Source organism: Sparassis crispa (assembly GCF_003851025.1).
Source record: "Sparassis crispa DNA, contig_000000F, whole genome shotgun sequence".
Taxonomy (NCBI): Eukaryota; Fungi; Basidiomycota; class Agaricomycetes; order Polyporales; family Sparassidaceae; genus Sparassis; species Sparassis crispa.
In genome coordinates, this window is record NW_020939747.1 from 936,217 (window position 1) to 962,909 (window position 26,693).

Below are 26,693 nucleotides of genomic sequence, written 5' to 3' on the forward strand. Positions count from 1 at the left end.
GTAGGTAATAACGGGGGCGGAGAGCCATGGGGATAATAAAGATGATGAGCTGAGATGTGCTAGCAATACAGTAGGCTTGGGTATCATGGAGAGATTATGCGTGAATTATTCTGTGAGGTTTACCAGTGTCCTCTGTGGGCCCCAACGAAACCAAGCTCCAGCGAATCCTCGATTGAATCAGATTTATTCTTTCCGCAAAGACCAGCGAAGCCGACGCGATCATATACGCGTTGTGCGCTGTTTTCATGCCCGACGTAGAGAATGACAGAGTCCTTCATGGTATCAAACAGAAGTCTGCAAATAACCCCGATGAGAGTTCGGCATGATGACGCGGGAGCATTTGCCCACATACCTGGCTGTGACATCTCGCACCAGGAATTCGGCACATCGCCGTCGTCTCCACCTTGGAGTAGTATACACTTTCGTGATGGCGGACACGCGATTCGAGTTTCGTGTGACCGCGCAGATGGTGGTTAGATCTCCGCTTGCATCGTACACCCAGATCTGACCCTTGGTGATAAGTTCCCGTGCTTCGATACGAGCGGCCTCGATTGTCAAAGGGAAGTAAACCTAAGATCAGAGATGCTGTTTTAGTTCGTGATGTCATGACAAGGCTCGGTTCGCACTGACCGAATCATCCGCAAATTCTTTACAGAGCTGAGCAACCGGCTCCACGTCTCTAACGGTCGCCCTGCGCAGCACATGACCTTGTGGTAACATTGCATCAGAGTACTTGAAGGTCTCAGGAGTACAATGCGAGAAGTATGCGGCATAGAAAGGCTCGGGCTCAATAAGAAACCCGGTGAGGTCTGACCAACAACGAGCGAATGTCTTCACGAGGGGTGTCATGCCAAACACGGAAAAAACGCGCTCAGGCGGCACGCAAAAATGCAACTGCTCCACAAGCTGTATGATTCTCGGAATAAGCCATTCGGGGGAGGACAGAGTACGACGATGTGGCGTCCAGAGGAAAATGGGATAGTCTCCGAGCGTCCAGTTGATACAAGACAAGACAAGATCAAGCGTCGGGCGAGATGATGTGCCGCTCCACACTGTGAGCCAGAAGGAGTCGCAATTTCGATGAGATTTCATCGACGAGAGATCGGTGGCAGACAGCCATGCTTCGACGTCTGAGTCGGAGATGAACTGGTAGCCACTCAAGGCAGCCTCTGCGCTGACACGCTTGAGAGCGTGCGCAAGAACTATATTCGCAGATGCTTCATGGCGGCGCAAGGTAGGATACGCCAACGCCAGAAAATCGTTCGCTGTATCATGTTGCAAAACAATAGTTTGCCGAGGAGCTGCGTTGAGACCAGGCATGACAGAACCTGAAGGTTGCGTGGTTAGTGATGCTCGTGAGCAGTTGAAGAGGCCTCCACGTACTGTATTATATGACAGCACGATATAATCTATAACACGACAAAAGACCTGGGTTTGCAGGAGGGACTGGGCGATACCGACACCCATGCAACGGCACCTTTTATACGCCCAGGAGATATAATGGTGACTGCTACTGTCAGACGTGACAAATTTGGGACTCATGCGCGGTCTGCGCCATGTTTGAATCGCTGTCCGGGCTCGGAAGAGTCAGTGGAAATTTGCCGTATGGACGTCGGCTGCGCCTCACCAACCCTCTGCTATAATGCCGGTACCGGGGGCACAGGTACTAAACCACCCAACTCCGACATGGTTTCGTCAGACACAAGATGAGCGCTGCCCTGGTTCAGATGGCATCTCCGCGCAGACGCCATTACCTTCTTTCATGGTTTGCTAGTCGTTCCGTTACCTCCGAGGGGCATTTACCTCGAGCTCCTGCCAATGGATGTTCACAAATGGACTCCTAATGTCTAGGCCTTGATCAGTGTAGGTTCCAAGCAGATTTACGTTCGCACAGGATCAGAGCAAGAAATGCTCGCCGACACCAGGAAAGGCCAAGGCGGTATTCCGCTGGCGGCTGAGGGTCAATCATTGAGCCGACGGCAGCAAACCACTAGCAAACCGCGGCGCAGAATTACGGTGGAGTCACGGTGGTCCTCGATGCTCATGTTCCACTTGTGCCACTCGTAACGCCAGGCACAATATTGATTGAGCGCAAAATACGCTGTATTGAATTGAGCCGCCTCGACGCGGCCGAACTGCACGCGCGCACGGCGCCTCCGTACATCGCCACGCTGCCTCGTGTCGCAACTAGTGGAAGACGTCGAACACTGTAACTACAACTTCGCAAACCACATAAATCAGTGGCCTTAGTCGTGAGTCATATTTTGTGGACAGACATAGCGGCAGTGGACGTATCGCGTACTAAGTACTTACAGCGTACGGAGGACAAGTCCTTGTTCTTCAATCGGAATCAGAAGTCATTTCCGGTCGCAGGAGGCTCGGCAACCGAATCCTCAATCTTTCGTAGGCCGGGCACTCAGACGGTGCCGCGTCGATGGAGCTGCTGTTTGCCTGCAAACTGCCCCGGAAACACGCAAGAATTTCCCCCGTTCAGAAAAGAGGAATACCCGAGGTGACTCATCCTCAAACCACAGCATCCAAGTATGAGTCAGGCCTACCGTAGCTTGGGTCACAACGGCCGCACATTCTCAGTTCCAAGATTGAATATTGAGGACCTGTCGACACAGACGACAGCTCAGGACGGCTTAGCAAGGCTCGAATGTGTCCCACTTAGTGATGGCGGTGTTAGTAGTGTGCCTGCGGATTGAATATTGTTGAGTCAGTAAGTGCACATACGTTGTGTGCGGAGAATCGGGGCTCATGCCATAATACACAGTGGAACGTTTGTTGCATCGTCAACCGCACTGCAACAGATTGACACTCAGGCTTCAGGCACGGTCCGGTATCAAGATTCTTCATCTCTGGACGAGAAGGATTGGGTATCAACCTCAGCAGTGCCACGCCTCCATCAGCTTTGTTTTTGCCATTGGCCACTGCGTGGCAAATTGACTTCACTTTGGTGTGCCGGTATCAATCCTCACAAGTTTCGCAAGTTGCAAGTGAGTTTAACTCGCTCTACGTTGCGATGGCCTTGCCTCTCTGTTGAATCCGAGTTGGGTCCTAATCGTGTTTCTTTGCGGACCATCATTCTTAACAATTGATCATCATGACTCACTGAGAACACTGGGTCAATCGGATAAGTATCTTGCGGCACCATCGGAACATGGGGCGCTTTTTCGAGTCTTGATGCAGTGACCTGCACAGCGCTGCCAGGCGAGCGCCGTACACGGTGGGCGGTTGGGCCGGTTAGAAGAATTTATTGACGTTAACAGACGTTCTCCGCGCCAAAAGTGCGCACTGCGTCTTCGACTACGCGTAGCATTCCTAACAGCTTCTCCTCGTTCAATCTTCTCCCAATAAGCTGCAGGCCGATGCAGGCATTGTCGTACGTCTCCGGGGACCACTGTTTCCTGACGATCTCCTCCACCTTGTTCCGTGCTCCCGCATGAGGAATGAATTCCTCTGAAACATCTGAAGGAGTGTAATTCTGCGAAGAGAAGCGTCCCGTGGGGAACACGACAGCGGGAAAATCCAACAGATTCCAATATGAACTGTATCCCCACCAGCAGGTTGTGTCGTGCGGTGGGGCAAGGGTGGATGCCACCGGACTTAGGATGGCATCAACTTGTCTTCCTGTGGTAGTCCGCAGTTGCGTCGCGTTCCAGTGAGAGGCGATGTTGGAACGGAACGCTTCTCGTGCGAGGTTCAACTTGAAGATCTCTTCGACTGTGAAGGGTTTGCCCTCATTGGGCACCTGCGACATGATCCATTCCGTCTGCGGTACCCAAGGCTCCCCTTTCATGGTCTCCCTGTATTCTTCCCCTCCATCGAGGAAGTATAGTTTTACCTTGAATGACACTGTCAGCCGTCGTTGACCACACACATTGTAGGAACTCACTATCAGGTCCCAAACTTCCTGGTGATCAACGGGTATCCAGGGAAGAACCTCATGTCCCGCAGCAACCAAGGCGTCTTTGGTGTGTTTCAGAGCGTCCAGGATTGGAGGGTGTGGGGCAACGACGCCATCATCCCATAGAATTGCAATAGACAGTTTCTTCGGGATCCCTTCGCCGTCCACGACATTCTGCTTCCACGGCATTTCAAAAAGTGGTGGTTCAACAAGCCATGGCGAATACTCGAGCATTACACGGCAAAAGAGTGATAAGTCTCGCGCCGACGTAGCGATGGGACCCAGTGCGCCGATGATTGCATCCATGCCATCATGAGAGCCCATTAAACCTGCGTGAGGCATTCGACCAACTGAACCTTTCAGGCCGTAAAGTCCCATGTAGGCAGCCGGGATTCGCTGCGGATGTGTTATGACAAGCGATGCGGTCGTGACAACGTCCACACCACTTACAATCGATCCGCCTATATCGGTACCCAAACCCATCGGACTGCCATGTAGAGCAATGAGTGCGCTTTCTCCTCCACTGCTCCCACCTGGAGTGAGAGCTGGACGCATCAATGCCGATCAGTTCATCTAGACCTAGGTGTGTTAGATCATGACAAGACTGACTGCGGTTGAAGGGATTGAGGGTCCTGCCGTATATGTTGTTGTTTGTCTCCAGCGACTGCATTCACGATGATCAACGGTGCGTGTATGAAATCATGCAGATCAACACAAACCAGTAACGTCTGCGGGTTGGCGGTCTTTACATATAGCACAGCCCCAGCTTTGCGTAATACATCGACAACTACCGCATCCTTTGTGGCGACGGTGTTGTATGCCCATGCTATGTACCCAGTCGAGGTATCGTGACCTTTGACAAGGACATGATCCTTGATGGACACGGGAAGGCCATGCAAAGGCCCAACAACCTGGCCTGTTGCCTTTAGGTGCTCATCTAGCTCTGCTGCCCTCTCTAAGGCCTCTGTGAACATGACTTCGGTCAGGCAATTGGTAAGCTCCTGCGCAACCGTTGCGACGTGACAAAAAGCCCTGGTGACCTCAACAGCAGTATAACGGCGGTTACGAAGGTGCTGTACCAGAGAAGTGGCATCCTGATGCACAATTTCGAATTCTCGGGGGCTGAGCTGAGATGTCGGGATCGTGGAGACATCCTTTCGGGATATGGGTATTCTCTGCGGTAGATGCCACTCTCGGTACTGGTCCAGGAGAACTTGACGATCCCTGCTCTTTCGAGCTGATATCTCTTGCCAATCAGGCTGCCTCTCGATCATAGTCTCCTTGTATCCGGACGCGTCGTTTTGTTGGCAGTAGTCACCATCAGGTGACATAGTCCACAGAGGTCGACTCGGAGGACCAGAGGGGGTTGCAGGCACGGTGCAGGTATGGCAGTGCTCAGCTTAAGTAGAGGGTCGACGGAGATAGAATTGGCCACTCTTCGAGGCGCGGGAGGGCTATCTTGTTAGCCAATCCTAGCCGGCGCTCTACACAGCACGCAGCATGCATAGCCTGAGTCGGGTATTCTGCTCTATTTGCCTGCCACATACCAAAGAACCACGTCAGAAGCTGTAGAAATCGATGGTGTCTGGCATGATGCGATGGGCTGAGGATAGGGCACTATGATTTCCGGTCAGTTTTGATTTTTGCTGTGCAGACGGTCAGTCGGGCAGTGGACATCCTTTAGACGCGCAGCATTCAATTACCGCGCTTATATTCGCGCGGAGGTCCAAGCCATCGATTTCACTCGGACAAGGCTGGACGCCGGTGATTCTACACAGACAGGACAAGTGTAATCATTTACTCTTGGAGAAATGCGGCAAGGCTGTGCCTGATATCCGTGTCCACGAGTCTTGCACCCTAGTGGTCCAGCAGTGTATTTTGATCAGCGCTAGGCGTCTAGCAGACACTCGTGTGCGACGCGACTCACATCTCGAATTCTGATAATCGTAGGCACAGATTGTACATTCCACGGGTTTCCTCTGAAGGGGTTAGAAGGTGACTTCCACCTAATTTTAAGATGTCACGATGTCTCGTGTTGAGTCAAAAAGACGATTGACTCACTCCGATCTTTGTCCAACGAAAACGACTAGACCTGAATGCCCCGTGTCTGGCCCGAATGCACTCTGAATAAGTTCATCCACAGCCCTGCAGTCCTAGAAGATGGTGTCATCAGTTCGCAGTCATCTTCATCCTGCCTGGGCATAAAACCTTACCGGGCACCATAATTCTCCACCTTCATCGCGGGAAGAGTAAAAGATCACAAAGTCCTGTTGTACTTCTCGCAACAAGGATAGGGTTGCTAGATCTTCCGTTTCATGCAGAGGCATTATGGTTCTATGATGTGATTCATGAAGACCATGCGTCGACGCTACAAGTTAGGTTCCAGTGCTTGACCACCAATCATCTGATTGACCGCGGTCATGGTCCAACGTGATTATTGCTCAGAGAGACGCAATCTGTCGTATACGTATCTATCATGCGTTCGTTGGATGAAACGGATTGCGTCTGGGTGAAGGGCCTGTTAAATTCTACATTACGATCCACCTATCATAAAAATTTCCGAGAGCGGTGTGAATAAGAAGGCGAAGTGTATGTAAGACAGCAGAGACATCAACAACAATACACAGTCCGAGTCTGTAGTCGTATACCTACGAGTCCAACATGTCCAGAGGAGGTTACAACCTAATAACGGAAGTGCAAACACGACTCGCAAAAACACGCTCGACGTTCCCCGAAATCACAATGAATGTACGCGGATGACCTCGGGGCCTACCAGCTGCCGCCAGATGACTTGCTAGACGAGGAGGCGATGGCACTTGCCTTCGAACCGCTACCCCAGGTATGAGGAGAAGAGGCTGTCGGCAGACTGTACCACGATGAAGTGGGCACGCTATGCCACGATGTCGCAGCTCTGGACGGTTGCTGGCTCGCAGTCGGGGCCGACAAGTAGGTGTTGTAACTGTTGCTATTGCCGGAGGTCAGTGACCAGAAGCTCTTACACTGCAATGCACAGGAGCGCTTTGAGTGAGAATACCACTCGCTAGCCAATAACACCTACCTTGCTAAGGCAGGTCGCTAATGCTCCATCGTTAGCCGTTTGGGTCGCAGTCTGAGTTACGACATCGGTTACAGTCGCGGTGGACACGAACGTCCGTGTTTGCACGGAAGTCATATTTTTCACTACAGTCGAAACCAACGTTTTAAGAAGAGTGCTGGTCTGCAGCATCAAAAGTCAGTAGCACGAATGCCAACATCGAGTTTGGAGAAACTTACATCATCCACCGTTTCAGTGCTAACGAAGACCGACATGAACGTCGTAGGCTGCACCACAGTACTCAAGTGCGTGACAGTGACCATGTCGGTGATGAAGTCGGTTTTAGTGGCGGTAGCAGTCAGTGTCTCAACCTTGGTAGCGGTCGCGAAAGCGGTGGACACGGCCGTCTGAGTTAACACGGAAGTCTTATTTTGCACTACCGTTGCTGTAACGGTGTTCTCAACGGTACTGGTCTGGACAAAAATTAAGAATCATCTTCACATTGAATGCATCACACTCTCACCTCGTCCACGACTTGCGTACTCACGAAGACCGAAATGAACGTCGTAGGCTCCACGAGCGTGCTAACTCGGGTAACTGTCACCATCTCCGTCAAGACGTCGGTCTGAGTCGCAGTCGCTGTTTTCGTGGCGGTAGCAGTGGCAGTAGACACCACAGTCTGCGTCTGCACGGATGTCCTGTTCTCCACCACCGTCGAGACAATAGTGTTCTCGACAGTACTCGTCTACAGAGCAGCAGATTCAACGACGCGATCAAGCAGACTCACTAGATGGTAGCATACCTCGTCCACGATCTCGGTGCTGACCCAAACAGATGTGAAAGTCGTAGGTTTGACGATTGTACTGACCTGCGTAACGGTGACCCTGTCAGTTATCACGTCCGTCTGAGTAGCAGTCGCTGTGTCTGTCTTGGTCGCTGTCTCTGTGGCCGTTGCAGTTGCTGTAGATACCACTGTCTGAGTCTGGACAGATGTCCTGTTCTCCACCACTGTCGAGACAATGGTGTTCTCCACGGTACTCGTCTGCAGGACAGGTTCCGATAAACAACAACAACATCTGATGAGAAGAGACCTGAACATACTTCGTCGATCACCTTGGTGCTGACGAACACGGAAGTGAATGTCGTCGGCTCAATGAGCGTGCTGACTTTAGTGATGGTCACCATGTCAGTCAACACCTCCGTACGTGTAGCCGTTTGGACGACCGTAATGTTATCGGTGAGAGTAGCAGTCTGGGTCAATTCCACAGTCTTGGTCTGAAAGTAAACAAATAGATAAGAAAGATCCGAGTACGAGAATGGGCGACCCTACGTTGTCAATAACCTGAGTGCTCACACTAAGTTGAGTGCGTGTCGTGGGCACAACAAGCGTGCTGATCTCAGTAGCAGTAATAACATCAGTCAATGTCTCCTGCTCCGTCTTCGTAGCTGTGGCCGTCTGAGTCTGGAAATCAGTCTTTGTGTACACGTTGACCTGAGTGCTTGTCTCTATAGCAGTCAAAGTTTGTTCCACCGTCTTCGTCTGGTTGACGACGTCCGTCGAGATATAGACGCGCGTTGTGGGGACCAGTTTAGTGGATGTCACGAAATCTGTCGTGGTCACAGATTCGACGTCGGTCTTCACCTGAGTGACGGTCTGGTACACAGTAACAGTGGTGGGAATAGTCGCGGTCTGGCAATTCCCCAAACTGTCAGATATAGATGCATACAAGAACACAGGATGCATGTACCTCCGTCTTAGTCTGGGTAACAGTCGCAGTAGCAGTTGCTGTCACAGTGTAACCATCACCGCAGGAGCTCCCGTAGCCATAACTTCCGTACCCCCCTTCACTGTGCACATCTATGAATGTCGGCATACTCCTTCATTAAAAACACGACTTACTTGTTGATAATGATGGTCTCGTAGCATCCTTGTGTTTGCCACTGCGAGCAGAGCCAATCAATCCGACAATCCTCCGCCCTAGCCGACTGACATGCATACCCAAGACTCCGACTGACATGAACCATCGCTGGCCTTCGAATATCCATATCCACACGCCAAACTTTTATAACCACCAGCCGTAAACGAGGAATAGGGCATTGTCGATGCAGATGGAGGTGTAGTGATTTGAGAAGGGGGTGCGGAGACAGCACTCGAACCCGTGTTCGAGGGTGATGCATACGCCGAAGCCCATACCGCGCTGGCGGGGACCATGGACACACCGTTTACAACCATCTGAGCGGCTGCGGCGCTCGCAAGCGAGAGAGCGTAGATTATTGAGCGCATGTTGTCAAAACTGTCAAAATAATGAAGGGATTATCGAACGAAGAAGGGCCTGCTTGAGGAGTAACGGCGTAGCCGGATGGATGAACGAAAGCGGTCTACGCTGCACGAAGACTGTCTAGCAGGAGCGAAAGTACGGGAAGCTTGGCGATAAACGCGAAGCACTCTGGCGAATAGCAGTGAGTACCAGACATACTGTGATTTCTCAAACAAAACCACTCACCGCTGAAAAAAAGGGGAAGGAAAGAGGGAAGGGGGTCCGTAGACCAAGAACGAAGGTGAAGAGACGGGGTGAAAGGCCGAGAATTCCATGGTCGTGCTGTATATGAGGGGTTGGGAATATACTACACTTCCACGATCCAAGATACCAAATTAGTCCGGACCTACGTACCGCTCGGATACCGTTGATCGTGTCCCTAGAGACGATTCTCATTGGCTTTGCTTTGCCATTGGCTCCTCGTGGCACTCCCTCGACAAACCTCCCGATGGCAGTGTTCTTCTCACTTACGATACCAACGTCGACGACCGGGGAAAATATACGATTACTAGTGCTAATGTAGTCCATCCAACGTACTAACGAAAAGTAGCGAACGCACATCATGATGTACGGCGACCGAAGTCCCCGTGGACGTCCAGGAGAATTTTGAGCGCATTGCGCGCACGTATCTTCGACATGTCTTCCGGTTGTACGGTGAGAGCCGTTTCCACCTCTCTGCCATGGCCGTTGAATGGATACTGCCGAACCAATCAGCAGAGCGGATGGCCAAGTGGTAATCACGCTTACCGGGAAGAACTAGGCGAGATTTTCTCATGGTCAGGTTTCCGGTCTCTATGGTGAACAGAGAAACTGACCTTGTGCAAGTACTCGTACGCGACCAATGTGAAGCCGAATTGAGGACTGCTTCGAACGATACGCGCAGGACCACCTTTGAAGAAAGCCTTGAAGCCCTCTTCGCGGTCTAACACGTCCAGTGGTTTCAGCCCAACTTCTGTGCAACGTCCACGCATAACTCACAGATCTTCACGAACGCATCTGTCAAACCCTTGTAATGAGTCTGCCCACTTCGGGCCTCCACTTGCAAACGCGTCTTCACGACATCTGCACTACTGTAAGCCAGTTTTCCACTCGGGACTTAAAGGCTCCGTACCTGCAGGCGTTGTCAGATATGCGGCGGGCATGCCCCTGGACAGAGATATAAAACATCAGCAACCCATTGGTCCAAGCGACGTCAATCATTGCTAGATGGATTCTGTCCAATCAACCACACTCACGCAACAGCGGCTGCCGTCAAGGTCTCAAGGAATGACAGTTGCTTCCCATTGTATCCCTCATGGAACGCATCTTTCTTGAGGTGTGAATACACAGGAAAGTAGATGGCCGAGAACGGGATGTCGCGGAGCAGACATGCACTTGCACCCTTGTACAGACCGAGCAGACCAAGCTGGCGGATGATGTGTGTTGCACCTTTCGGTATCGCATGCTCTAGTTTTGCCGCTTCTCCCTGCACTTGAAGGCGGATTTTTCTGTATGACCTTCGGTCAGGTCAAAGATCTGTCTTGCGAAAATTTGACATACACAATTTCCAAGGGATTAGTGAAGACCTATGACGGAACGTCAGGCACGTAAATCTAACTCGGACAGCGGGCCGCCTTACCACTTGACAACCGCCCGCTGAACCACCAGCAACAAGTTCCCAAAAGAGCTTGATTCTACCCGTCTCTGGATCCATGGTTCGTGCGCGGATGAAGTCATTGACAGTAAGTTTGATAGCTTTTTCCGGTGCAACTCCCTTCATTGAGACGAGTCAGCACCTCGATATACCATGGCAGATGTGAGACATTTCACAATTAGCTGGGGACCAAGTCCTCGATAAAACCCAATGGACCCTTCGTTACGAAATACTTTTTGTATGCAATCGAAGCTGTTTTTGTACAGCAATTGGCCGACCACGGAGCTTCGCTGGTTTTGCATCCTGTCATCAAGTTATAGCTGTAGTACATGCAAGGCACTGCAATCGACATGCGTACCGGGTCTATCATGAAGCGTAACGACAAGATATTGCATCAGTGATAATATTACCGTCCGCGCAAGTAGCCTCACCTTGACTAAGAAAGCGGTTAGCTACCGAATAGAAACACGACCGTTACAAACTCACCAAGATCTATCGGGTATACAATAGTCGCCCCAAATGCCCCAGCAATACCTACGAGGACAACTCAGTACCGGAGCAAATCAATCGCAGTAACCCCTCGTACCTCCTAGCGAAAAATTGTACACCGAGTGCGCAACCTCGTTAAGCACCGATGTCGCCGTAGTCGCCATCGTCTTCGCCTCAGGTCGCTCCAATGGCGCCTTCCATCGCGGGTCCAGGAGCTGTCCGAAGTCGATGAGCGCGAGGCGTTGTGTCGCATTACCACGGCCCGCGAAGTGGAAGATGATAGACGCCTCCATGGGTGTGAAGAGCGAGTAGCGCGAGCTCGACACGCAGTGATTGAGGAAATCTGACTGGTCGATCCGACCGTCTTTTGACTTTGAGGTTGCTTCCCGGATCATGCTTCACGACGAACGCGACTGTTCAGCACATGCAGAACAGCTCACCAGGCAGAACTCACCGCTCCACCATGTCCATCTCTATTATGAGATGTCTGTATGGTGTGTAAAATGTAAATAGATAACTGAAATTTGCCCACCTCTAATCACGTTGTGGAATGCGATGACCTCCGAGTACGATATCCGTCCCCCCGGTGACAAGGTTGTCAGAGTCGGTAGTCTCTCTATAACAGCATCTGACAATTTATGACCTGCAATCTCCTGTGAAAGAGGACATCAGAAACCACTACCGTGTATCACGAGAAAATCGCACTAGAATTATCTGTTTAAACTGTTCAGGAAGAATGAAACCATCCTGATCTCTATCTAGATACTTGAATGCCTGGCGCAACCGTTCGCCTTGAAGTCCCTTCATCAACTGCGTGAACTCGTTATCTGTGCATAGTTGCGTCAGGCAAGCGGTCTGCAGCAGATAGCGAATGACATTTACATCCTAGAACGCGTGTTCCGTTCTTCTTTCCGAGATATAACTTCACCCAGTCACTGCGTCATCGAGCGCATGTCAGAACACACAAGCGACAAGACTATCTTTCTCACCATTCGAAGTCAAACGGAATAGCGTCAGATCCGACATTAGCCTTGAATACATTTTTGAATTCGTCATAAGTAATGGTACCCGAATTATCTCTGCAAGGTTTACGTCTGAGTTGAGAGATGATCCACCTCTTCGACAACAGCATGGACGTACACATCGAAGTATTGGAACGCTATGTAGTAATCGGCATCCGACCTCTTCAAGATAGTCTCGAACACCACGAAGTCGTCCCAGGACACGAGCCCGCGTTTGCTCGCGTCTGCAACGCGGAACAAGGTTGCGAACTGCGCGCGGCCAATTCTAGTAAGGTCTCCCTTAGGCGCGATCGCGTTCACAAACTGCTCGCTGTTCAAGAACCTGGAACGAGCATCGCTGCTTAGGTAAACATCGAACTTGAGAATCTGTGGCACGTACTTCTGACCGTCCACAACCGTCGTCACATTCGCGTCAAACGTCCTCCTCCACCGCTTCAGCTCGGTCTCTGGCACAGACATCACGCTCTTGACCGACTTGAATGCCGACACTGTCCGCGAGGTCCCGACCTCGCCGTCGGGCTCGCAGTACACGGTAGGGAAGACTCTTGGCAGCAAAAACGGGAACATGGTGAGGTCAGTGGGTGTTGGAAGATAAAGTGGAGCGTCTGAGCGTCTGAACTGTCTAAAAAATCACGTCTAGCAGGGTATAGCAGCGGTACAGCCGTTCTAAGAATCTAGGTGTTGCACAAGCGGAGCCTCTAGAATAACGAGCGTCGTGAGGAAGAAATCTAGGGGCAAACCAGACCAGGAGGCGGGGAAGGGAGACTCCGCCAGTGATGAGGTGGCGGTTTGCAGGCAGTGTCTAACTTATAAGGTGTTCATCTGAAAACGTTTTTTACTGCGACGCGCGCGTCGGAGCGCTGCTGCGGCATAAACGCGATGACTCAGCAGCACCTGCTATATTGGGCCCTGCTCATCACACAACGAGAAGAAGGGTGAAAAGGTTCTGAGTCTCAGGCAGCGTATGCCACTTTGTACGGTAGACGGAAGCTAATACAGTACATTTGCTTGTGCGGGGCCACAGCGCGCACAAAGTGCAACGACATCTCCTGCCCCAGTGCATGTCCCAGTTTCTCCTCCACTCTCTGCGGAAATAACGTGAGCTTCGGCGCCGTCACCAGAGACATGCAACCCTTACCCGCCGGATATCGGACTCCGCACTCTCTGGCTCTCGTTCTCGCGCGAAGCAATAACAGTGGATCATCGGCAGCTTCGACGTGCTATAGTAAAGCCCGCTTAAATCCCGCGACCCGAAGACAGGTCGTAGCACCCCTCTAAACGCATCCAAGAATTCGATCGCCGAGTCTGGCAGATTCATGACGAAATGCGTGATACGTCTGCGGGGCGGGACTAGCGGTACCGCATCTACAGGGGCGGGATTTGCGTGCGGCGAGCCTCTCTGTTGCTTCGAGAGCCGCCTGAGCTGACTTCTGCTCGGCTCTGATGGAAGCACTGGTGGCAGCGGGAGGTCATAGATGTTGTTGAACACATCTCCGATAAATCCTCTGCCATCCTCGCAGGATGGCCGCACCAGCTGCGTCACCTATCAAGTGGACGGACGTCGGTGAATGTCAACGGGAGCCCTTTACAGATATGCGAGTGCGAAACCCACCTTGTTATCATCTATGTTCTGCCGTAAATATTTATAGCTTTTCGGATTGAGATCGTTCGCGAGGACACCGCATCCCTTCTTTGCCGCCGGGATGGAAAAGGGGCCGACGCCGGCAAAAACGTCTGCGATGACATCCTGGGGACTGAACAGTTGTACTATGCGTTCGTGCTCGTGGTTCAGCCGCGAGTTCCAGTACACCTGCGTGAAATCGAAGGTAAACCGGCAGTTGGCCTCGTGCTTAAGGCGCAGTCAGGGAGGATATTGGCATGTGGAGGCGTGTCACATACGTGCACGACTTTGTAATCGGGCTCGCCGGCCAGAAGTTCCATATTGAAGATGCGGAACTGATTGCTGATGTTGTCTATTTTGTTGACGACGGTCTTTATTCCCGGGTTCTTCTGTTGGCTGGCTGAACGGCTGCAGAAGCGGGAATGATAGTGGTGCTACGCACGTCTAAGATCACTTGGCCAATTAAGTACTTGTACGGATAATACTCAGGACGGAGATTCATATGAGCTGCATAAACCTAGCGTAAGATGGTAACACTAAGATCGAATGTTAGCATACCGATATGCCCTGAAACGGCGAAACTAGAGGGCGGCGCGCCTTCAGACAAGTCTTCGGGCAGAACAGCATTCAAGATTTCATCTAGAAGCTGCGTATACAGTGTCATGAACCAGAGAAGGGAAATAATGCAACGTACCAGCGTTCCAGTCATCATAGTGGAAATGCAAAGTATGCTTGACGAGCTGAGCAGAATGCTGCTGGAGAAACTCGGCAGCCTCGGGAGTCAGATCAGCTGGCTTCCAACCCGGTGAATACATCTGGCTGCTGCACAGTGACACGAAAGCCACGCACCTTCATCCGAAAACTTGAAGAGTACCAGGCGATCGTTGTCCGGCGCCTTGTGAACGGGTAACACTCTCGGAAGATCCATAAGCAACCTATTCCGATTCATATAAACGCACCGCGCACAGACACGAAATCCACGTACGTCTTGAGTGTGGGTGCCCGGATGAACACTCCGGTGATCTTGGGCGTAATCTTGGCTGCGAGGACCGGGACGGGTTTGTGGAAGGCATCCCTGTCGAGGGCGACCATCCCACGATGAATGGGCGGAGACGTGTCTATGAGACTATGGATAGACATGGCGAGTCTTCGAGAGAACGATGCAGTGGGATGTGCAGGTGGGCGCAGACGGGGGATCGCGTGCATGAGGATTATTATAAAGATGGTTTTTTGGGTTGGAGAGGCGCAGAAGGCGAGGCGTGACTGGACTTCGAAGCTCACTTGTCCACGCCCTTCTCTCTTCTTCTCTACCTTGTTGCAACCAGCTTGGGAACAGACGGTGTAGGTCTCTGTCCTATTCCAACATCTCGGCGGGGCCCACGACGATCAATCGTCGAGCACAAACCCGCGAACTATCTCTGAAGGCTCGCCTTCGACTGCAGAAATTTACCATCCAGGTATCATCTATTGGCTCAATAAAGCTGTCCATCGACCCCTCTTCCCGTGCTAGAACAGGGCTGTTTCGTGAACTTGTTAACGATCTCCATGTGTCTGAGCGATCCGAGTGATCGTGCATCCAGCAGCCCCGATGCGCTTCCCCCACCATCTGTGCTGCGACACATAGTCGACGTCCATTGCCACCCCACCGACACCATCACGTCCTCCGAGGTCATCTCCGAGCTCCCCATCCGCATCTGCGCTATGGCGACAAGGCAGAGCGACCAGCGCCTCGTCGCGGATCTGGCTACCGCGCACCCTGACAAGGTCACCCCGTGCTTCGGTCTGTCTGTCTATCTCGCTTCTGTCGTCCAGCCATGCTTTGTTGCTGCTTCTCTCTGACACAAATCTTCTTGCGCTTCTTGTCTGTGCTCCCGGATGGCAGTTAACTCGTAGCTCTTCGCAGGGTATCATCCATGGTTCACCCACTGGATCTCGCTAGAGCCCGCGCCTTCAAAACGCGCACACTACGCGTCGCTCTTCCTCGACGCGTCTCCGAAAACTGAGCACCTGGCAGCATTCGAGCGTCTCCTCCCAGAGCTCCCGGAGCCGATGCCGCTCGCCTCGGCTCTCACCGAGCTCCGCGCTAACCTGACTGCCTTCCCCAGCGCCATGCTCGGCGAAGTCGGCGTCGACCGTGCATGCCGCATCCCCTTCGTCCCGCCCGCGGACCCGCCCTACCCCGCCGGCCCAGACGGGGACGGCATGGCGCGGGAGCTCTCGCCGTTCACGACGCCGCTGGCGCACCAGCTATCGGTCCTCGAGGCCCAGCTCGCGGTCGCGGTCGAGCTCCGGCGCAACGTGAGCGTGCACAGCGTCAAGTGCCAGCAGGCAACCGTCGAGCTCCTGCGCCGCATGCGCGCGCGCCACGGCGACGCGTGGGTGCACGTCTCTGTTGACATGCACAGCTGCGGGCTCAGCGCGCAGACGTGGGCGGACATCCAGGTGCGAGTTTATTTGTCTTGCTATGGGAGATGACGAGGCTGAGGGCGCGGGGCGCAGAAGGAGCACCCGAATGTGTTTCTCTCACTCTCTACTGCGATTAATGGGCGCTCCCCTGCGCACAGAGCGCTCATCTCCGCGTGCGCGTCACACCGCATCCTCGTCGAGTCCGACTTCCACGACGTGCGGCACTCGACCGCGTACACCGTTCGCATGTTGCGTACCGTCGCGGAGGTGAAGGGCTGGACGGTCGAGGATGCATGGAATGATGGTCTGGATGGCGTCGGGGATGAAGATCGGTGGGGCGCTGTGCGGCGCCTGGAGGCCAATTGGCGGCGATTTGAGAAGGGCGGCCATCAGCCGAACCGGAAAAAACCCCGCAGGAAGTTATTATTGGAGGACTGGGAGAGTGACGAGGAGGACCGTGTGCCATGAGGCTGCAAGAGCGCTGAACAGCTTTTCACGAAGAGTAGCAGGACCGCGCAGTGGGAACACTTAGACTACCTGAATGATAGATTTAGCCGAGTGAAATAATGATATTGAGGTCTACACGAAGGTGTATGCCAACCGAAACCTTCCATTAACGGAGATACACGACATGTATGATAGAAAAGAGTGTCCTAGAAGATGTACATGAGCAGTAACATGACACCGAGTCCGATCAAGCAGCCGACAATGACCGAGTCTCGCCGCCGTCGCGTTTTGATCATCGAGAGCAAGTTATTTACTCCTGGCAATGTAGCTGCGAAGATGGGGACAACGATTAGCGCACCTCGGTGAAGGGAATGCAAAAGAAGGGAAGACATACTAATGACGCCTGTCATGCGCGTGTTGATCCCCGCTATCGTCGAGCGCTGACGAGCGAACTCTGAACGGGTCTCGTAGGCCTGCCTGTAAACATGGCGTGCACCGCATGAGCGTACGAGGATCGCAGCGCGACACAGGGCAACAATAAACTCACCCAAGGATATCGTCGGTCATCTGGTGTGAGTTGTCTATGTGCCCTCGCTCTGCGAGTAGCGAATCTGCGGCTGAGGACTTGTACGCACTGCATGAGACGCGCGTTATTGTCAGCGACCCTGTAATATTCGGCGGCAAGCGTCGCAGACTTACTCAATATCATTCCGGACACCGCTCAGCAGATTTGTCTGGTCTAGCGCAGTTTGCACGTTCGTCTGTCAAATGAACAAGAAGATGGTCAAGAAGTGGGCAAAACGGGAAAGAGAAGTACGCACCTTTGTCCTCCGCAGCTCCCGCGTATAGTCCTGGTATACCTCTCTATGTCTCTGAATAGCGCGCAGCATGGACTGTGACGGCGGGTTATCCATATCGTTCGACAGTGCAGACATTTCATCGTTTATCTCTCCTAGCTGGCATACAGCATTTCAGAGGATGCCATCAGCACACTACGACCTGAAAGGCTCACCTTCTGCAACAACTCTTCCACCTCAATCTCGAGGTCCTTCCAGCGCTCGGAGGAGCCGCCGGCTTCGATATCTTCCTGGTTGCGGGTGATTGTGGAGGCTAAGCGAGAGTAGGAAGTGAGCTTTGTGTCGAAGAGTGACTCAAGAGTTCGGCATTGTCGATGGAGAGCGTCGTACGTGGACATGGTCTCGAGGACTTGTGAAATGTATGGAGGAAGGAGTATGGACTGCGGAATTTGCCGAGAACACGTATTGGGCGCTTGCGGTATGTGTATGCCTGTTCTTCCCTTTTCTTCCCTGCTTTAAGCTTGTTCTTGTACAAACTGCTTCTACAAACTGAAGGCTACCTGAGTGCCGATATGTTCGGCAGAGTTGGCGACGTGGAATCTTTTACTGACCATGCCAAGCACTCGTAGACTGCGTGGAGCGTGGAGAGGCTCCACCCGGTGAGCTCGAGGGACGATCCACGCTCTCCCTTGCAATGCCCTGTTCCCCGCGCGGGGGCTCCTTGGACTCGTACCACCACCTGGTGCGGATTTTCCCACGCTCTTCGCCGAGCAAAGAGAGGGAGCATCGTCCGATGCTCCCAGTCAACGCAGATTCTCACCTATGGGAGGACTGTAGACGCCACCAACAGACAGACAGCCGACTCGACATCGTCCGATTCGCCATTGCGGCAGTCGTTCCCCCGCGTGTTCACTCGACAGGGTACATCCGACTTCATCGCGATGCATCCACCAGCCTGGATCCTCAAACCTTCTACTCTGTCCATCCTCGACATGCATCCACTATCCAGCACTTGCCATCCATCTCTCTGCCTCAATCGAGGTCTTCATTTTAGGTATCCCACCACCACTTTTCCGCCTCACACGATTCACACACGGGAGCATTTGCCGAAAGACGGCTGCATGAACCCTCGGGAGTAGTGCCCCGACATAGCAGGAATGCGTTTGCGGCCTTAGTCGACGTGGCGTAGTACGCCGATGGGGAGGGGTAATAAGCAGGGATGCCGAACCCTCTTCGTCCCAACCGTGAATCGCTGACGTGGAAGGAGGTTCGATGGGAGGACGGGATGGAGCCTTGATGCGGGTGAGTAGAGTTTAGTGAATGCGAGCTAGGCGGGGAACATGTTGAGGATGGCAAGAGGTTCAGTCGGTGTGAAGGGCTTTCTCGGTTTCTTTTTTCTATCTCTCCGTTCTCCTTTTTTCACCTCATAGACTCCCACCGTTGACATCACTTCCCCACACCCGAACAACGCAGTACTCATGAGACACCGCTGCTTTCATGGCAGCAAAGACACTTCTATTTTTCGACAGCCCCTTACCAGCGCGTATTTACCTACGTTAGAGACTGTGCCTTGACGCACTTGATCGCCTGTTTGCAGTATAAATACACAGATTTTCATCATCATCATCACCTGTTCCCCGCGCGTCTCCAATGTACGTCCTTCTATAACGTCATATGATAGCCCCCACTTCGTATAAAGTACGCCAAGTTATTCGTCCTCCCTCCATCTCTTCACATCTCATCTACCTCTTTACACCAGCTGCCTGCACTTTTCTACCAAGTACTTGCTCTCATCACCATGGTCAGTCTTCCGTTCCGCTGCCTCCTTGCACCACCATCACTGGCTAATCCCCTTTCAGGGCTCCATCTTCTCCGCAATCGGCAGCGGCATCAACGCCATCATCTCTGCCATCGCCAATGTCATTATGACCATCGTCAGCGTGATTGTCACCGTTCGTCTTCTGTTCCTCTTCGCTGTGCGCCGCAGTCTATACTCACCGCCCACCTACAGATCATCGTCACCATCATTGACGTCATCCTCGACATCCTATGCTGCAACTGCTTCGGGGGTCGTACACGTCGTACCGGCACCCACAGCTACAGGTTCGGAGGTGGGACAGGCGTGTAGTGAGCACCAACCTTTCTTCTGGGGTGTGCGGAGGTCGTTTGTTCCTTCATGAAGTTCCGAATATGTCATAATCCCTGCACATAATGCCTATTCACGATTCCGATGATAACTGAAGTCGTTCGATTGGTATGGAGAGGGTCCTCCGAGATCCTTAAGTTTTTCCACATAATAGCATGGCAGTAGCCGTAGGAGAAAAGCTGTTTTTTTGAATACTATGTCTCGCGGCGAAAATCTAAGAGGTGGGAGTCCTATACTTGCAGGCCGACCACACACCTCTCCGAGGCGTTATGTCGGATTTAGCTTAGTTCGGTACCCCTTACCAGCCCCTTACGATGGAATGAGTCGATAGCCGTCGCGGCGCGCTCGAGGTGGCTCAAAACTCGGCCTAACTAGAACGTTCCTAGGCAGGTACCGCTGAAGAGCTATGGTACAAAAACCGGGACCAGTGTGCAGAGTGAGTGCAAAACTTTAGCTGAAGCGATAATGGCGAGGAAGACAGAATTATCATGCAGACCGTTGAGATATCGTACGTCGAATCTATTGCTCGGGGACGTACACTCGCTGATTGATTTGGATGTCTGCTCGCAGGGGAGATCGCAAGGACAGTCGACGTCACAGAGAGGGCGCTTCGCGACACGGATCCGTTCTTCAACTACGTCTTCTTCCCGCCACCCGTGAGTGAATTCTGCGCATCATGTCCTTAGTTGAACGCCGATACATCGTGTGCTACGTTACAGGACGCAAAGTATACCCGCATCAGCAAACTCGGTGCGAGGTTCGTTCTCTACATCCAATACGCCTACTATGTGAGCCAGAAGGAGGCAATCACTCTCGACGGAGGGGACGGTTTCATCACATAGTGAGCATCAACCCTACTTGCTTCGCCTGGACCAAACATGAGCAATTTCCCCGCGCTTGCACAGTGATTCTGCCCCGAACGGATTGTCCCTACTGCGCAAGATATTCCAACGCATGGTGCAGTCTATAGCCTCCGTCGTCATCTTCCTGATCATCACGTTGGCTGGCACCAAGGAGCAGCATCATGTAAGAGATCTCTCACTCATCCTGCCAGTTTGTTGTATCACGTCAAGTTGGTGCTAAGGGTATTATTCCCTTGCTAGCGACTGAAAGAGACACGCCAGCAGGATGAAGCTTCGAAGGACACTGTCAATGGAGGCCAGCTCGATGATGTCTTCATGATAGACACGCTCGCCGTTACTCCAGACAAGCAAGGCCTGGGGTACGGCTCTGTGCTGTTGGAAGCGGTCATAAGCCAAGTAAGTGCACCGTTTTCCGTGGTTGCTTTTACGAGCACTCAGCTGAAGGATGAAGGCGGATGCGCAATCACGACGCTCGTACTTATACACCAGACCGCAGATAACGCCGTTCTATGAGAAGTTCGGGTTCGTAGTCGTCGCAACGTACCCGGTGGGGGAGAACAACCCGACGTGGACCCGCCCTCCTGTACAACGGGTTATTGTGCGCACTGCTTGGCTGAAACGTTTTCAAAGATTGATGATTGGAATCGTCAGATGGTGCGTGAACCCACCTTGAAGGATGCGCAAGGGGAGGAGGAGCAGTCTAAGTGACTCGATGACTAACACTAGTAGCGGGATTGTTGACTACGACGATGGCTGATTGACTTACCGCACGTACACCTACAGTTAAGTTTGTTTAATCGACAAGTATGATCCTATTCATGCGTCCGGGACCTGAAGGCCGTCGAATGTGGAACAAGCAGTTCAAGATGTTAACGAGCATACTTGAGGAGGAACAAATCTGCTGGACGAAACCACCAGTACTTACAACCCGCTCTCTCAAACGTCAAAGGGAAGATTGAACACACAGCTCTCCAGAGAAATCCGGGTCAATAAATATTTTTGAATTGGTGCCAATACAGATCTCGTGTTCCTAGATTTTTTGGTCTGCGAATACATTCTACTCACATTTCTTCACTGCGTTAGTTTCACTCCCGAATGCATCTTGCCTGCCGCACGGTCGTGCTCTGGGCGTGGAGTGGAATAGTCGAAGAGGCTCCACCCATGACCAGTTACGCCTCCATGACGTCATACCCCCTTCTCGTTATAAGGCGCGTCGAGCCCATATCCATCTCCCAACTCTTCAGATAGTTTGTCTACCTGGATTAAAACATTTAAATTTTCGCCTTTCTACCACGCTCATCATGGTCGGTTCCTATTCTATTAGTTCGTGGCGCCCGCTGATGGGCCTCCAGGGCTCCATATTTTCTGCCATAGGCAACGGACTCAGTGCCATCGTCTCTGCCATCGCCAATATCATCATGACCATTATCGATGTGATCTTCATGGTTCGTCTTCTGTTCCTCATCATCGTTGTGCACTGCAGTCTATACTCACCGCCCGCCGCAGATCATCGTCACCATTATTGACGTCATCGTCGACATCCTCTGCTGCAACTGCTTTGGTGGTCGCAGACACCGCACCGGTACCCACCGCTACAGGTCCGGACGTGGGTCAAGTAGGTTCTGAGCACCGAGCCTTCTGTCCGGGGTGGGGAGTCCGAGGGTTCTTTCTTGACGAGATACCATGATGCTTGCACAATTTGTGTAATGCCTATGCACGATTCTGATGATACCTTAATTCGCTCAGCTCGGTGATATGTACCTTTACCTGAGGCCCCAATGCGAATCTGTGGAGTTTTGTTTCCAAAGTTTCAGGTCAATGAGGCAAAAACCAAGAATTAGCCGCAGTGAGTGCGTCATCACCACGACAAACTCTATATGCGTTCATTCGATGGCAGCGACGCGGCACACATACTTGAGTCCCGGCAGGAGAAACATGCGAGTTTCCAGTGCCCAAGCGAACCACGATATCACATCGACGTTCTCGGACTAGCCAGAGTTAGAAGGCAAGTCCGCCGCAGCCGCCTTCGCCACATCCTCAGGTTTCACCATCACTCGACTCCAGATCTCTATCATAATTTTCCCCGCATGCGGGAGCTTCCCGCTAGCGACTTCCTCCATCTTGGTGATTAGCGCAGGCTGCTTCTGCACCTGGGCCCACCATTTCACGACGGCCGCCAATTCAATCTTTCTTACCTCCTCGTAACTGCGCACCGGCCGGTGAGGAACCCGGAGGTGAGGAGAGAGAGAAGAACGCACTGGGACGTGAATTCGCTGAAAATTTCGTCCAGAATGTTTTGCGGTGATAGCTGCGATTCCAGGTGCAGGAGCGCTCTTTTTTTCAAGTCGTCAAGCCCAAGCTGAAATCCGGTGTCAACAGGGCGCTGAATGCGCACTGCATGACTCACCTTGTCGGCGAGCCGATAGATGGACTTGCATGACGGTGACTCAGGCCGGTTTGGATGTAGGTCGCGGTACTTTTCTCTGAAATTGTCGCGCGCTTGCTTGTCACTGCTGCTCAGTGGCGCGAACACGATGAAGCCTGTCTGGAGGTAGAACAGCAGGGCTTCCCATCTGTCATGAGTTTTGAGCGGTGAAGTCTTCCCAAGTACATTCATTGAAATCGTGCACTCACGTTCTCGCTGCAGCGTCCTGCAAGACGATGACCTTACCTTCGAAGGGTTCTCGCTTCACTGTCGCGACCGTCGTCTCGTCCACCATCTCGACTGGGCACATATGAAGTCAGTGGCCTGAGGAAGGGCCAGGCTGGCCTACCGTTGCCGTCGCTATCCTCCGACTTGGCATCCGCGATGGCGTCGAATTTCCGTTTCGTACCGCGTCCGTCGATCGCAGCGCCGTCGCTGTCGTCGTCGTCAAAGTCGTCAGAGTCGCTGTCATAACCGGTGTAGCTTGCTGCGGTATCGTGGAGATTGGCAGGATAACCTTCTTCATCGAGCGCGAAGCCGTGCAATATTTCCATGAATTTGTCCAAAGCTGTTTGGTGGGAGCGCATATATAAGCATTGCGAGGAACATAAATGCATGGGTAGACGCACAGTCAACATTCTCGCACGACTCCGTCAAGATGTCCGCAGGCGCAAACGTCGAGCGCGGGCGACCAAGTTTCCCAGACGCTCCGCGCGCCTCGTACGAGACGAAGCGTAACGCGTCGACCTCCCTGGAATGCATCACCTTGTGCAGCAGGGTGAGCGTGGCGTTCGATCGCACGCTCGGCTCCCCCATGGACACCTTTACCACCGCCCGGATCCACAACGCCTCCTCCTGAGTCTTCTGCACAAACGGAAACGTGAGGAATGTTGGCCAGCCCCGCCCAGATCCACCGCTTCGCATTACATGCTCCCATGTCCTAGAGAAGTACGTGGTTCTGAAGTCTAGCGAGTGTGCAGTCAGCTTGCAGTTTATGCGCGCTGCGGGCGTGTTAAGGCTCTCGGGAATAACCAGAAAGACTCCAAGTGCAGGCTGCTCGTCTTCCTTTTGTTTGACTTGCAACTTGAACGAAAGCCCAGGCCCGAATTCATCGGTTTTCAGGGCGGGGCCTTCTTTCTGCCCCTCTGGCAATGTGAAGAGCGCATGCAGGTTCTCGATCCTAAACTTGAACGTAAGCTCGGATTCTGACTGTTGTGCGTCTATGCGTCCTGCCATTGTGGTTTTGCGGGAATAGAGGTGAATAGGGGCCCGGCAGTCCGAGTAAGACGGAGAACGCTAAGAGGTGTTCTGCGTATGGCAGGTGTATACGTACGGGACGCCGATGAGTCCTTGGTTCGAGACTGTCTGAAAGTGCGAATTCGCTGCTTCTGAGTAGGTGGGTAAGGATTCCGTTAATGTGCTCATCAGAGCTGCAGGAGAAAAATTTCGAGCCATCAGGACTTGCACCAAGGCCCCTGTGCCTATTACCTGTGTTTGAAAGTTCAACCATAGTTTCTGAGAACAGTGCAATGAGCACGAGATAAGTGATATGACAGTAATCCCATAGGAAATAGATTCACGATACTTGTACAAAGGCGAGATGGGTTGAGCGTTACGAGAAAGAAATGGTCGAAGAATAACACACAACTCATCGTGCTCCAGTCCTGGCACGGCGTCAGCGACACCAACCACAAGAAGGGATATTCGCCGACCCACCTCGACGAGCGAGAAACGTTGAGCAGGATGTCAGTCATTATTTGGCCAGCGTGAGGACCGAGGCAACCAGAAGCAACTTCCTTCATCTTCTCACCGAGAGTAGGCGAGTTCTGTAGCTCGTCCCAACACGAGACGACGACTTGCAGTTCGATTTTTTTCACATTTTCATATCTGTTCGCATATTCTCGTCACTGGCTGATATACATGTGGATCAAAGGAACGCGCACTCGGAAGTAAACCTGCTAAAGATCTCATGCAGAACAGGTTTTGAAGACAACTCAGTCTGCAAATGAGCTAATGCGAGTTTCTTCAGCTCGGGTAAGCCGAGCTAGCATTTATCATCAAATATGAAGAATGACAAAATGAGCAATTGCACACACCTTATCAGCCAAGCGGTATATAGACTTACAAGATGGCGGAATCGGTCGATTCGGATTTCGACGTCGGTAGTCTTCACAAAATTCGGCGCGGGCGAAAACCTCACCAGAAGATAGTGGCGAGAAAATTATGATGCCAGTATGCAGATAGTACAGCAGCGCTTGCCATCTGTAGTGTTGATGTTAAGCATATGTTAGTTATGTCCTGCGAAATGAGACTCGTACGTTCGATACGAGGTGTCGAGCAGAACGATTATCTTTTGTGACTCCACGACTGTATTTGTTGTAGACTCTGGTGTGTTGGACACGGCCTGAGGTGCTAGTGCTATGGCAATGTTCATTTACACCACGATGAATCCTCATCGCAAATAATACGTTGTGTGTACTGTACCTCGATCAACATTCATTTGATTGCTTGGAGTAACTGTTTCCTCAGAATGGTCTCGAGGCTTCCTTAGGGACCTCCATCTTCTGAGGTTACGAAAGCCTATTTCTTTCTCTTCTTCGTTCTGGAATCCAGGACGACTCCAATCATCCTCAAAGTCACTATCCGCAGCCTCCCAATCCTCTACCATGGAGACTGCAAGGCCATCCGGATATTCTTGCGCATCAAGAAACCAGTCAAGCAACGTCACGCAATCGTTTACTGCTGCATGAAAAATGTCCAGTTAGTTGTATGAAAAGTAATAGAATGGGGTGCAAATTTACAGGCAAGATGTTCACAAGCGCGTACAACAAGTTTTCTGGGAGCATACAGAATGTGGTGACCACTCAGCTTTTGAGGCTTGAGGTACTGGCGTTTGGAATAGACTACGAACGGCTGGCTTGAGAGGTCGCTGAGCTCCAGACTCTTGTACAAAAGGTCCAACATGAATGGTGATCGAATAATCGGTTGATGCGATGACTTAATGGATGCCACCAGGACTAGGGCATCATCCCGCTGCATGCTTGGGCTTTTCTTGAAACGTTCCAATGTCAGGAACCTGCGCCAGCCCTTGCTGTCTCCACCCTTTTTATAAGTGTGTTCCAGAGATTTAGTGAATATGCTACTACCGGCAGGTGTGCGAGCGGCGACTTCAGCATGGAGGTGTATCGCTGGCGTCCTGACGCGCTGCAATATGGAGGTACAAACCGAAGCAACGTCCGTCGTCGACGTAACTTCCGGTACGCACGCGGAGGAAAAGCCCCGGGCCAAAGACTGCGCTGTCAAAAGTGCGCACGACGGCATGCCCATCTATTTCAGGGAAGAATGCACGCAGATTATCGAGTCGAAATTGGAAAGACATGTCAAGATCAGAACGCTGGAGGCTGATTCGCGCCATATTGAGAGTGCAGCACTGCAGAGGATGATATACACAGCAAGTCGTTTTGAGTAGCTTAACACTAGGAACAGAGTCTGCCAGTTCGCCGCTGGTCCCCCGGCGCAAGAAGTACTGGCCAGATTATGGATCACCAACTCCTCTGGCCGGATACGGCAAGTGCTGTGTTA

The 26,693-nt window shown here is 52.2% G+C and overlaps 12 protein-coding genes across 12 annotated transcripts; 4 read left to right on the plus strand and 8 right to left on the minus strand.

The window, feature by feature from the left end:
* Nucleotides 1-119: 119 nt before the first annotated feature.
* On the minus strand, nucleotides 120-1,320 carry SCP_0103070 (hypothetical protein; the record flags this gene model as incomplete). The annotated part of the gene is made up of 3 exons (XM_027752544.1): nucleotides 120-294; nucleotides 353-570; nucleotides 631-1,320. 3 exons carry the CDS (start codon nucleotides 1,318-1,320, stop codon nucleotides 120-122), a joined length of 1,083 nt encoding a protein of 360 aa, XP_027608345.1.
* A 1,945-nt stretch (nucleotides 1,321-3,265) lies between these two features.
* Nucleotides 3,266-5,241, minus strand: SCP_0103080 (Putative amidase; the record flags this gene model as incomplete). Its single annotated transcript, XM_027752545.1, has 5 exons — nucleotides 3,266-3,847; nucleotides 3,899-4,306; nucleotides 4,361-4,455; nucleotides 4,520-4,574; nucleotides 4,630-5,241. 5 exons carry the CDS (start codon nucleotides 5,239-5,241, stop codon nucleotides 3,266-3,268), a joined length of 1,752 nt encoding a protein of 583 aa, XP_027608346.1.
* Nucleotides 5,242-5,707: 466 nt separating this feature from the next.
* Nucleotides 5,708-6,237, minus strand: SCP_0103090 (Thioredoxin domain-containing protein; the record flags this gene model as incomplete). Its single annotated transcript, XM_027752546.1, has 4 exons — nucleotides 5,708-5,767; nucleotides 5,838-5,916; nucleotides 5,972-6,063; nucleotides 6,124-6,237. 4 exons carry the CDS (start codon nucleotides 6,235-6,237, stop codon nucleotides 5,708-5,710), a joined length of 345 nt encoding a protein of 114 aa, XP_027608347.1.
* Nucleotides 6,238-6,679: 442 nt separating this feature from the next.
* On the minus strand, nucleotides 6,680-9,228 carry SCP_0103100 (hypothetical protein; the record flags this gene model as incomplete). The annotated part of the gene is made up of 10 exons (XM_027752547.1): nucleotides 6,680-6,910; nucleotides 6,969-7,127; nucleotides 7,184-7,417; nucleotides 7,468-7,689; nucleotides 7,747-7,986; nucleotides 8,046-8,219; nucleotides 8,275-8,634; nucleotides 8,693-8,792; nucleotides 8,845-8,885; nucleotides 8,944-9,228. The coding sequence occupies 10 exons, from the start codon at nucleotides 9,226-9,228 to the stop codon at nucleotides 6,680-6,682; spliced, it is 2,046 nt and encodes a 681-aa protein (XP_027608348.1).
* Nucleotides 9,229-9,822: 594 nt separating this feature from the next.
* Nucleotides 9,823-12,973, minus strand: SCP_0103110 (hypothetical protein; the record flags this gene model as incomplete). Its single annotated transcript, XM_027752548.1, has 20 exons — nucleotides 9,823-9,960; nucleotides 10,010-10,018; nucleotides 10,078-10,184; nucleotides 10,241-10,324; nucleotides 10,374-10,408; nucleotides 10,498-10,749; nucleotides 10,802-10,827; nucleotides 10,881-11,015; nucleotides 11,072-11,198; nucleotides 11,254-11,258; nucleotides 11,306-11,331; nucleotides 11,382-11,429; nucleotides 11,482-11,780; nucleotides 11,839-11,857; nucleotides 11,917-12,037; nucleotides 12,090-12,211; nucleotides 12,267-12,319; nucleotides 12,374-12,463; nucleotides 12,525-12,728; nucleotides 12,786-12,973. 20 exons carry the CDS (start codon nucleotides 12,971-12,973, stop codon nucleotides 9,823-9,825), a joined length of 2,088 nt encoding a protein of 695 aa, XP_027608349.1.
* Nucleotides 12,974-13,359: 386 nt separating this feature from the next.
* Nucleotides 13,360-15,167, minus strand: SCP_0103120 (tRNA (guanine(37)-N1)-methyltransferase; the record flags this gene model as incomplete). The annotated part of the gene is made up of 9 exons (XM_027752549.1): nucleotides 13,360-13,491; nucleotides 13,545-13,949; nucleotides 14,019-14,255; nucleotides 14,306-14,416; nucleotides 14,470-14,534; nucleotides 14,586-14,666; nucleotides 14,722-14,817; nucleotides 14,877-14,962; nucleotides 15,013-15,167. The coding sequence occupies 9 exons, from the start codon at nucleotides 15,165-15,167 to the stop codon at nucleotides 13,360-13,362; spliced, it is 1,368 nt and encodes a 455-aa protein (XP_027608350.1).
* Nucleotides 15,168-15,572: 405 nt separating this feature from the next.
* SCP_0103130 (hypothetical protein) lies at nucleotides 15,573-16,901 on the plus strand (the record flags this gene model as incomplete). Its single annotated transcript, XM_027752550.1, has 3 exons — nucleotides 15,573-15,807; nucleotides 15,931-16,469; nucleotides 16,527-16,901. 3 exons carry the CDS (start codon nucleotides 15,573-15,575, stop codon nucleotides 16,899-16,901), a joined length of 1,149 nt encoding a protein of 382 aa, XP_027608351.1.
* A 185-nt stretch (nucleotides 16,902-17,086) lies between these two features.
* On the minus strand, nucleotides 17,087-18,075 carry SCP_0103140 (V-snare-domain-containing protein; the record flags this gene model as incomplete). The annotated part of the gene is made up of 6 exons (XM_027752551.1): nucleotides 17,087-17,208; nucleotides 17,275-17,357; nucleotides 17,428-17,514; nucleotides 17,580-17,641; nucleotides 17,702-17,836; nucleotides 17,893-18,075. 6 exons carry the CDS (start codon nucleotides 18,073-18,075, stop codon nucleotides 17,087-17,089), a joined length of 672 nt encoding a protein of 223 aa, XP_027608352.1.
* A 1,276-nt stretch (nucleotides 18,076-19,351) lies between these two features.
* On the plus strand, nucleotides 19,352-19,805 carry SCP_0103150 (hypothetical protein; the record flags this gene model as incomplete). Its single annotated transcript, XM_027752552.1, has 4 exons — nucleotides 19,352-19,375; nucleotides 19,437-19,478; nucleotides 19,537-19,629; nucleotides 19,689-19,805. 4 exons carry the CDS (start codon nucleotides 19,352-19,354, stop codon nucleotides 19,803-19,805), a joined length of 276 nt encoding a protein of 91 aa, XP_027608353.1.
* Nucleotides 19,806-20,288: 483 nt separating this feature from the next.
* On the plus strand, nucleotides 20,289-21,394 carry SCP_0103160 (hypothetical protein; the record flags this gene model as incomplete). The annotated part of the gene is made up of 7 exons (XM_027752553.1): nucleotides 20,289-20,331; nucleotides 20,394-20,479; nucleotides 20,543-20,664; nucleotides 20,729-20,849; nucleotides 20,927-21,082; nucleotides 21,138-21,284; nucleotides 21,338-21,394. The coding sequence occupies 7 exons, from the start codon at nucleotides 20,289-20,291 to the stop codon at nucleotides 21,392-21,394; spliced, it is 732 nt and encodes a 243-aa protein (XP_027608354.1).
* Nucleotides 21,395-21,987: 593 nt separating this feature from the next.
* SCP_0103170 (hypothetical protein) lies at nucleotides 21,988-22,312 on the plus strand (the record flags this gene model as incomplete). Its single annotated transcript, XM_027752554.1, has 3 exons — nucleotides 21,988-21,990; nucleotides 22,039-22,131; nucleotides 22,193-22,312. The coding sequence occupies 3 exons, from the start codon at nucleotides 21,988-21,990 to the stop codon at nucleotides 22,310-22,312; spliced, it is 216 nt and encodes a 71-aa protein (XP_027608355.1).
* A 362-nt stretch (nucleotides 22,313-22,674) lies between these two features.
* On the minus strand, nucleotides 22,675-24,347 carry SCP_0103180 (hypothetical protein; the record flags this gene model as incomplete). Its single annotated transcript, XM_027752555.1, has 6 exons — nucleotides 22,675-22,891; nucleotides 22,945-23,045; nucleotides 23,094-23,259; nucleotides 23,321-23,411; nucleotides 23,461-23,679; nucleotides 23,741-24,347. The coding sequence occupies 6 exons, from the start codon at nucleotides 24,345-24,347 to the stop codon at nucleotides 22,675-22,677; spliced, it is 1,401 nt and encodes a 466-aa protein (XP_027608356.1).
* Between the last annotated feature and the right edge of the window lie 2,346 nt (nucleotides 24,348-26,693).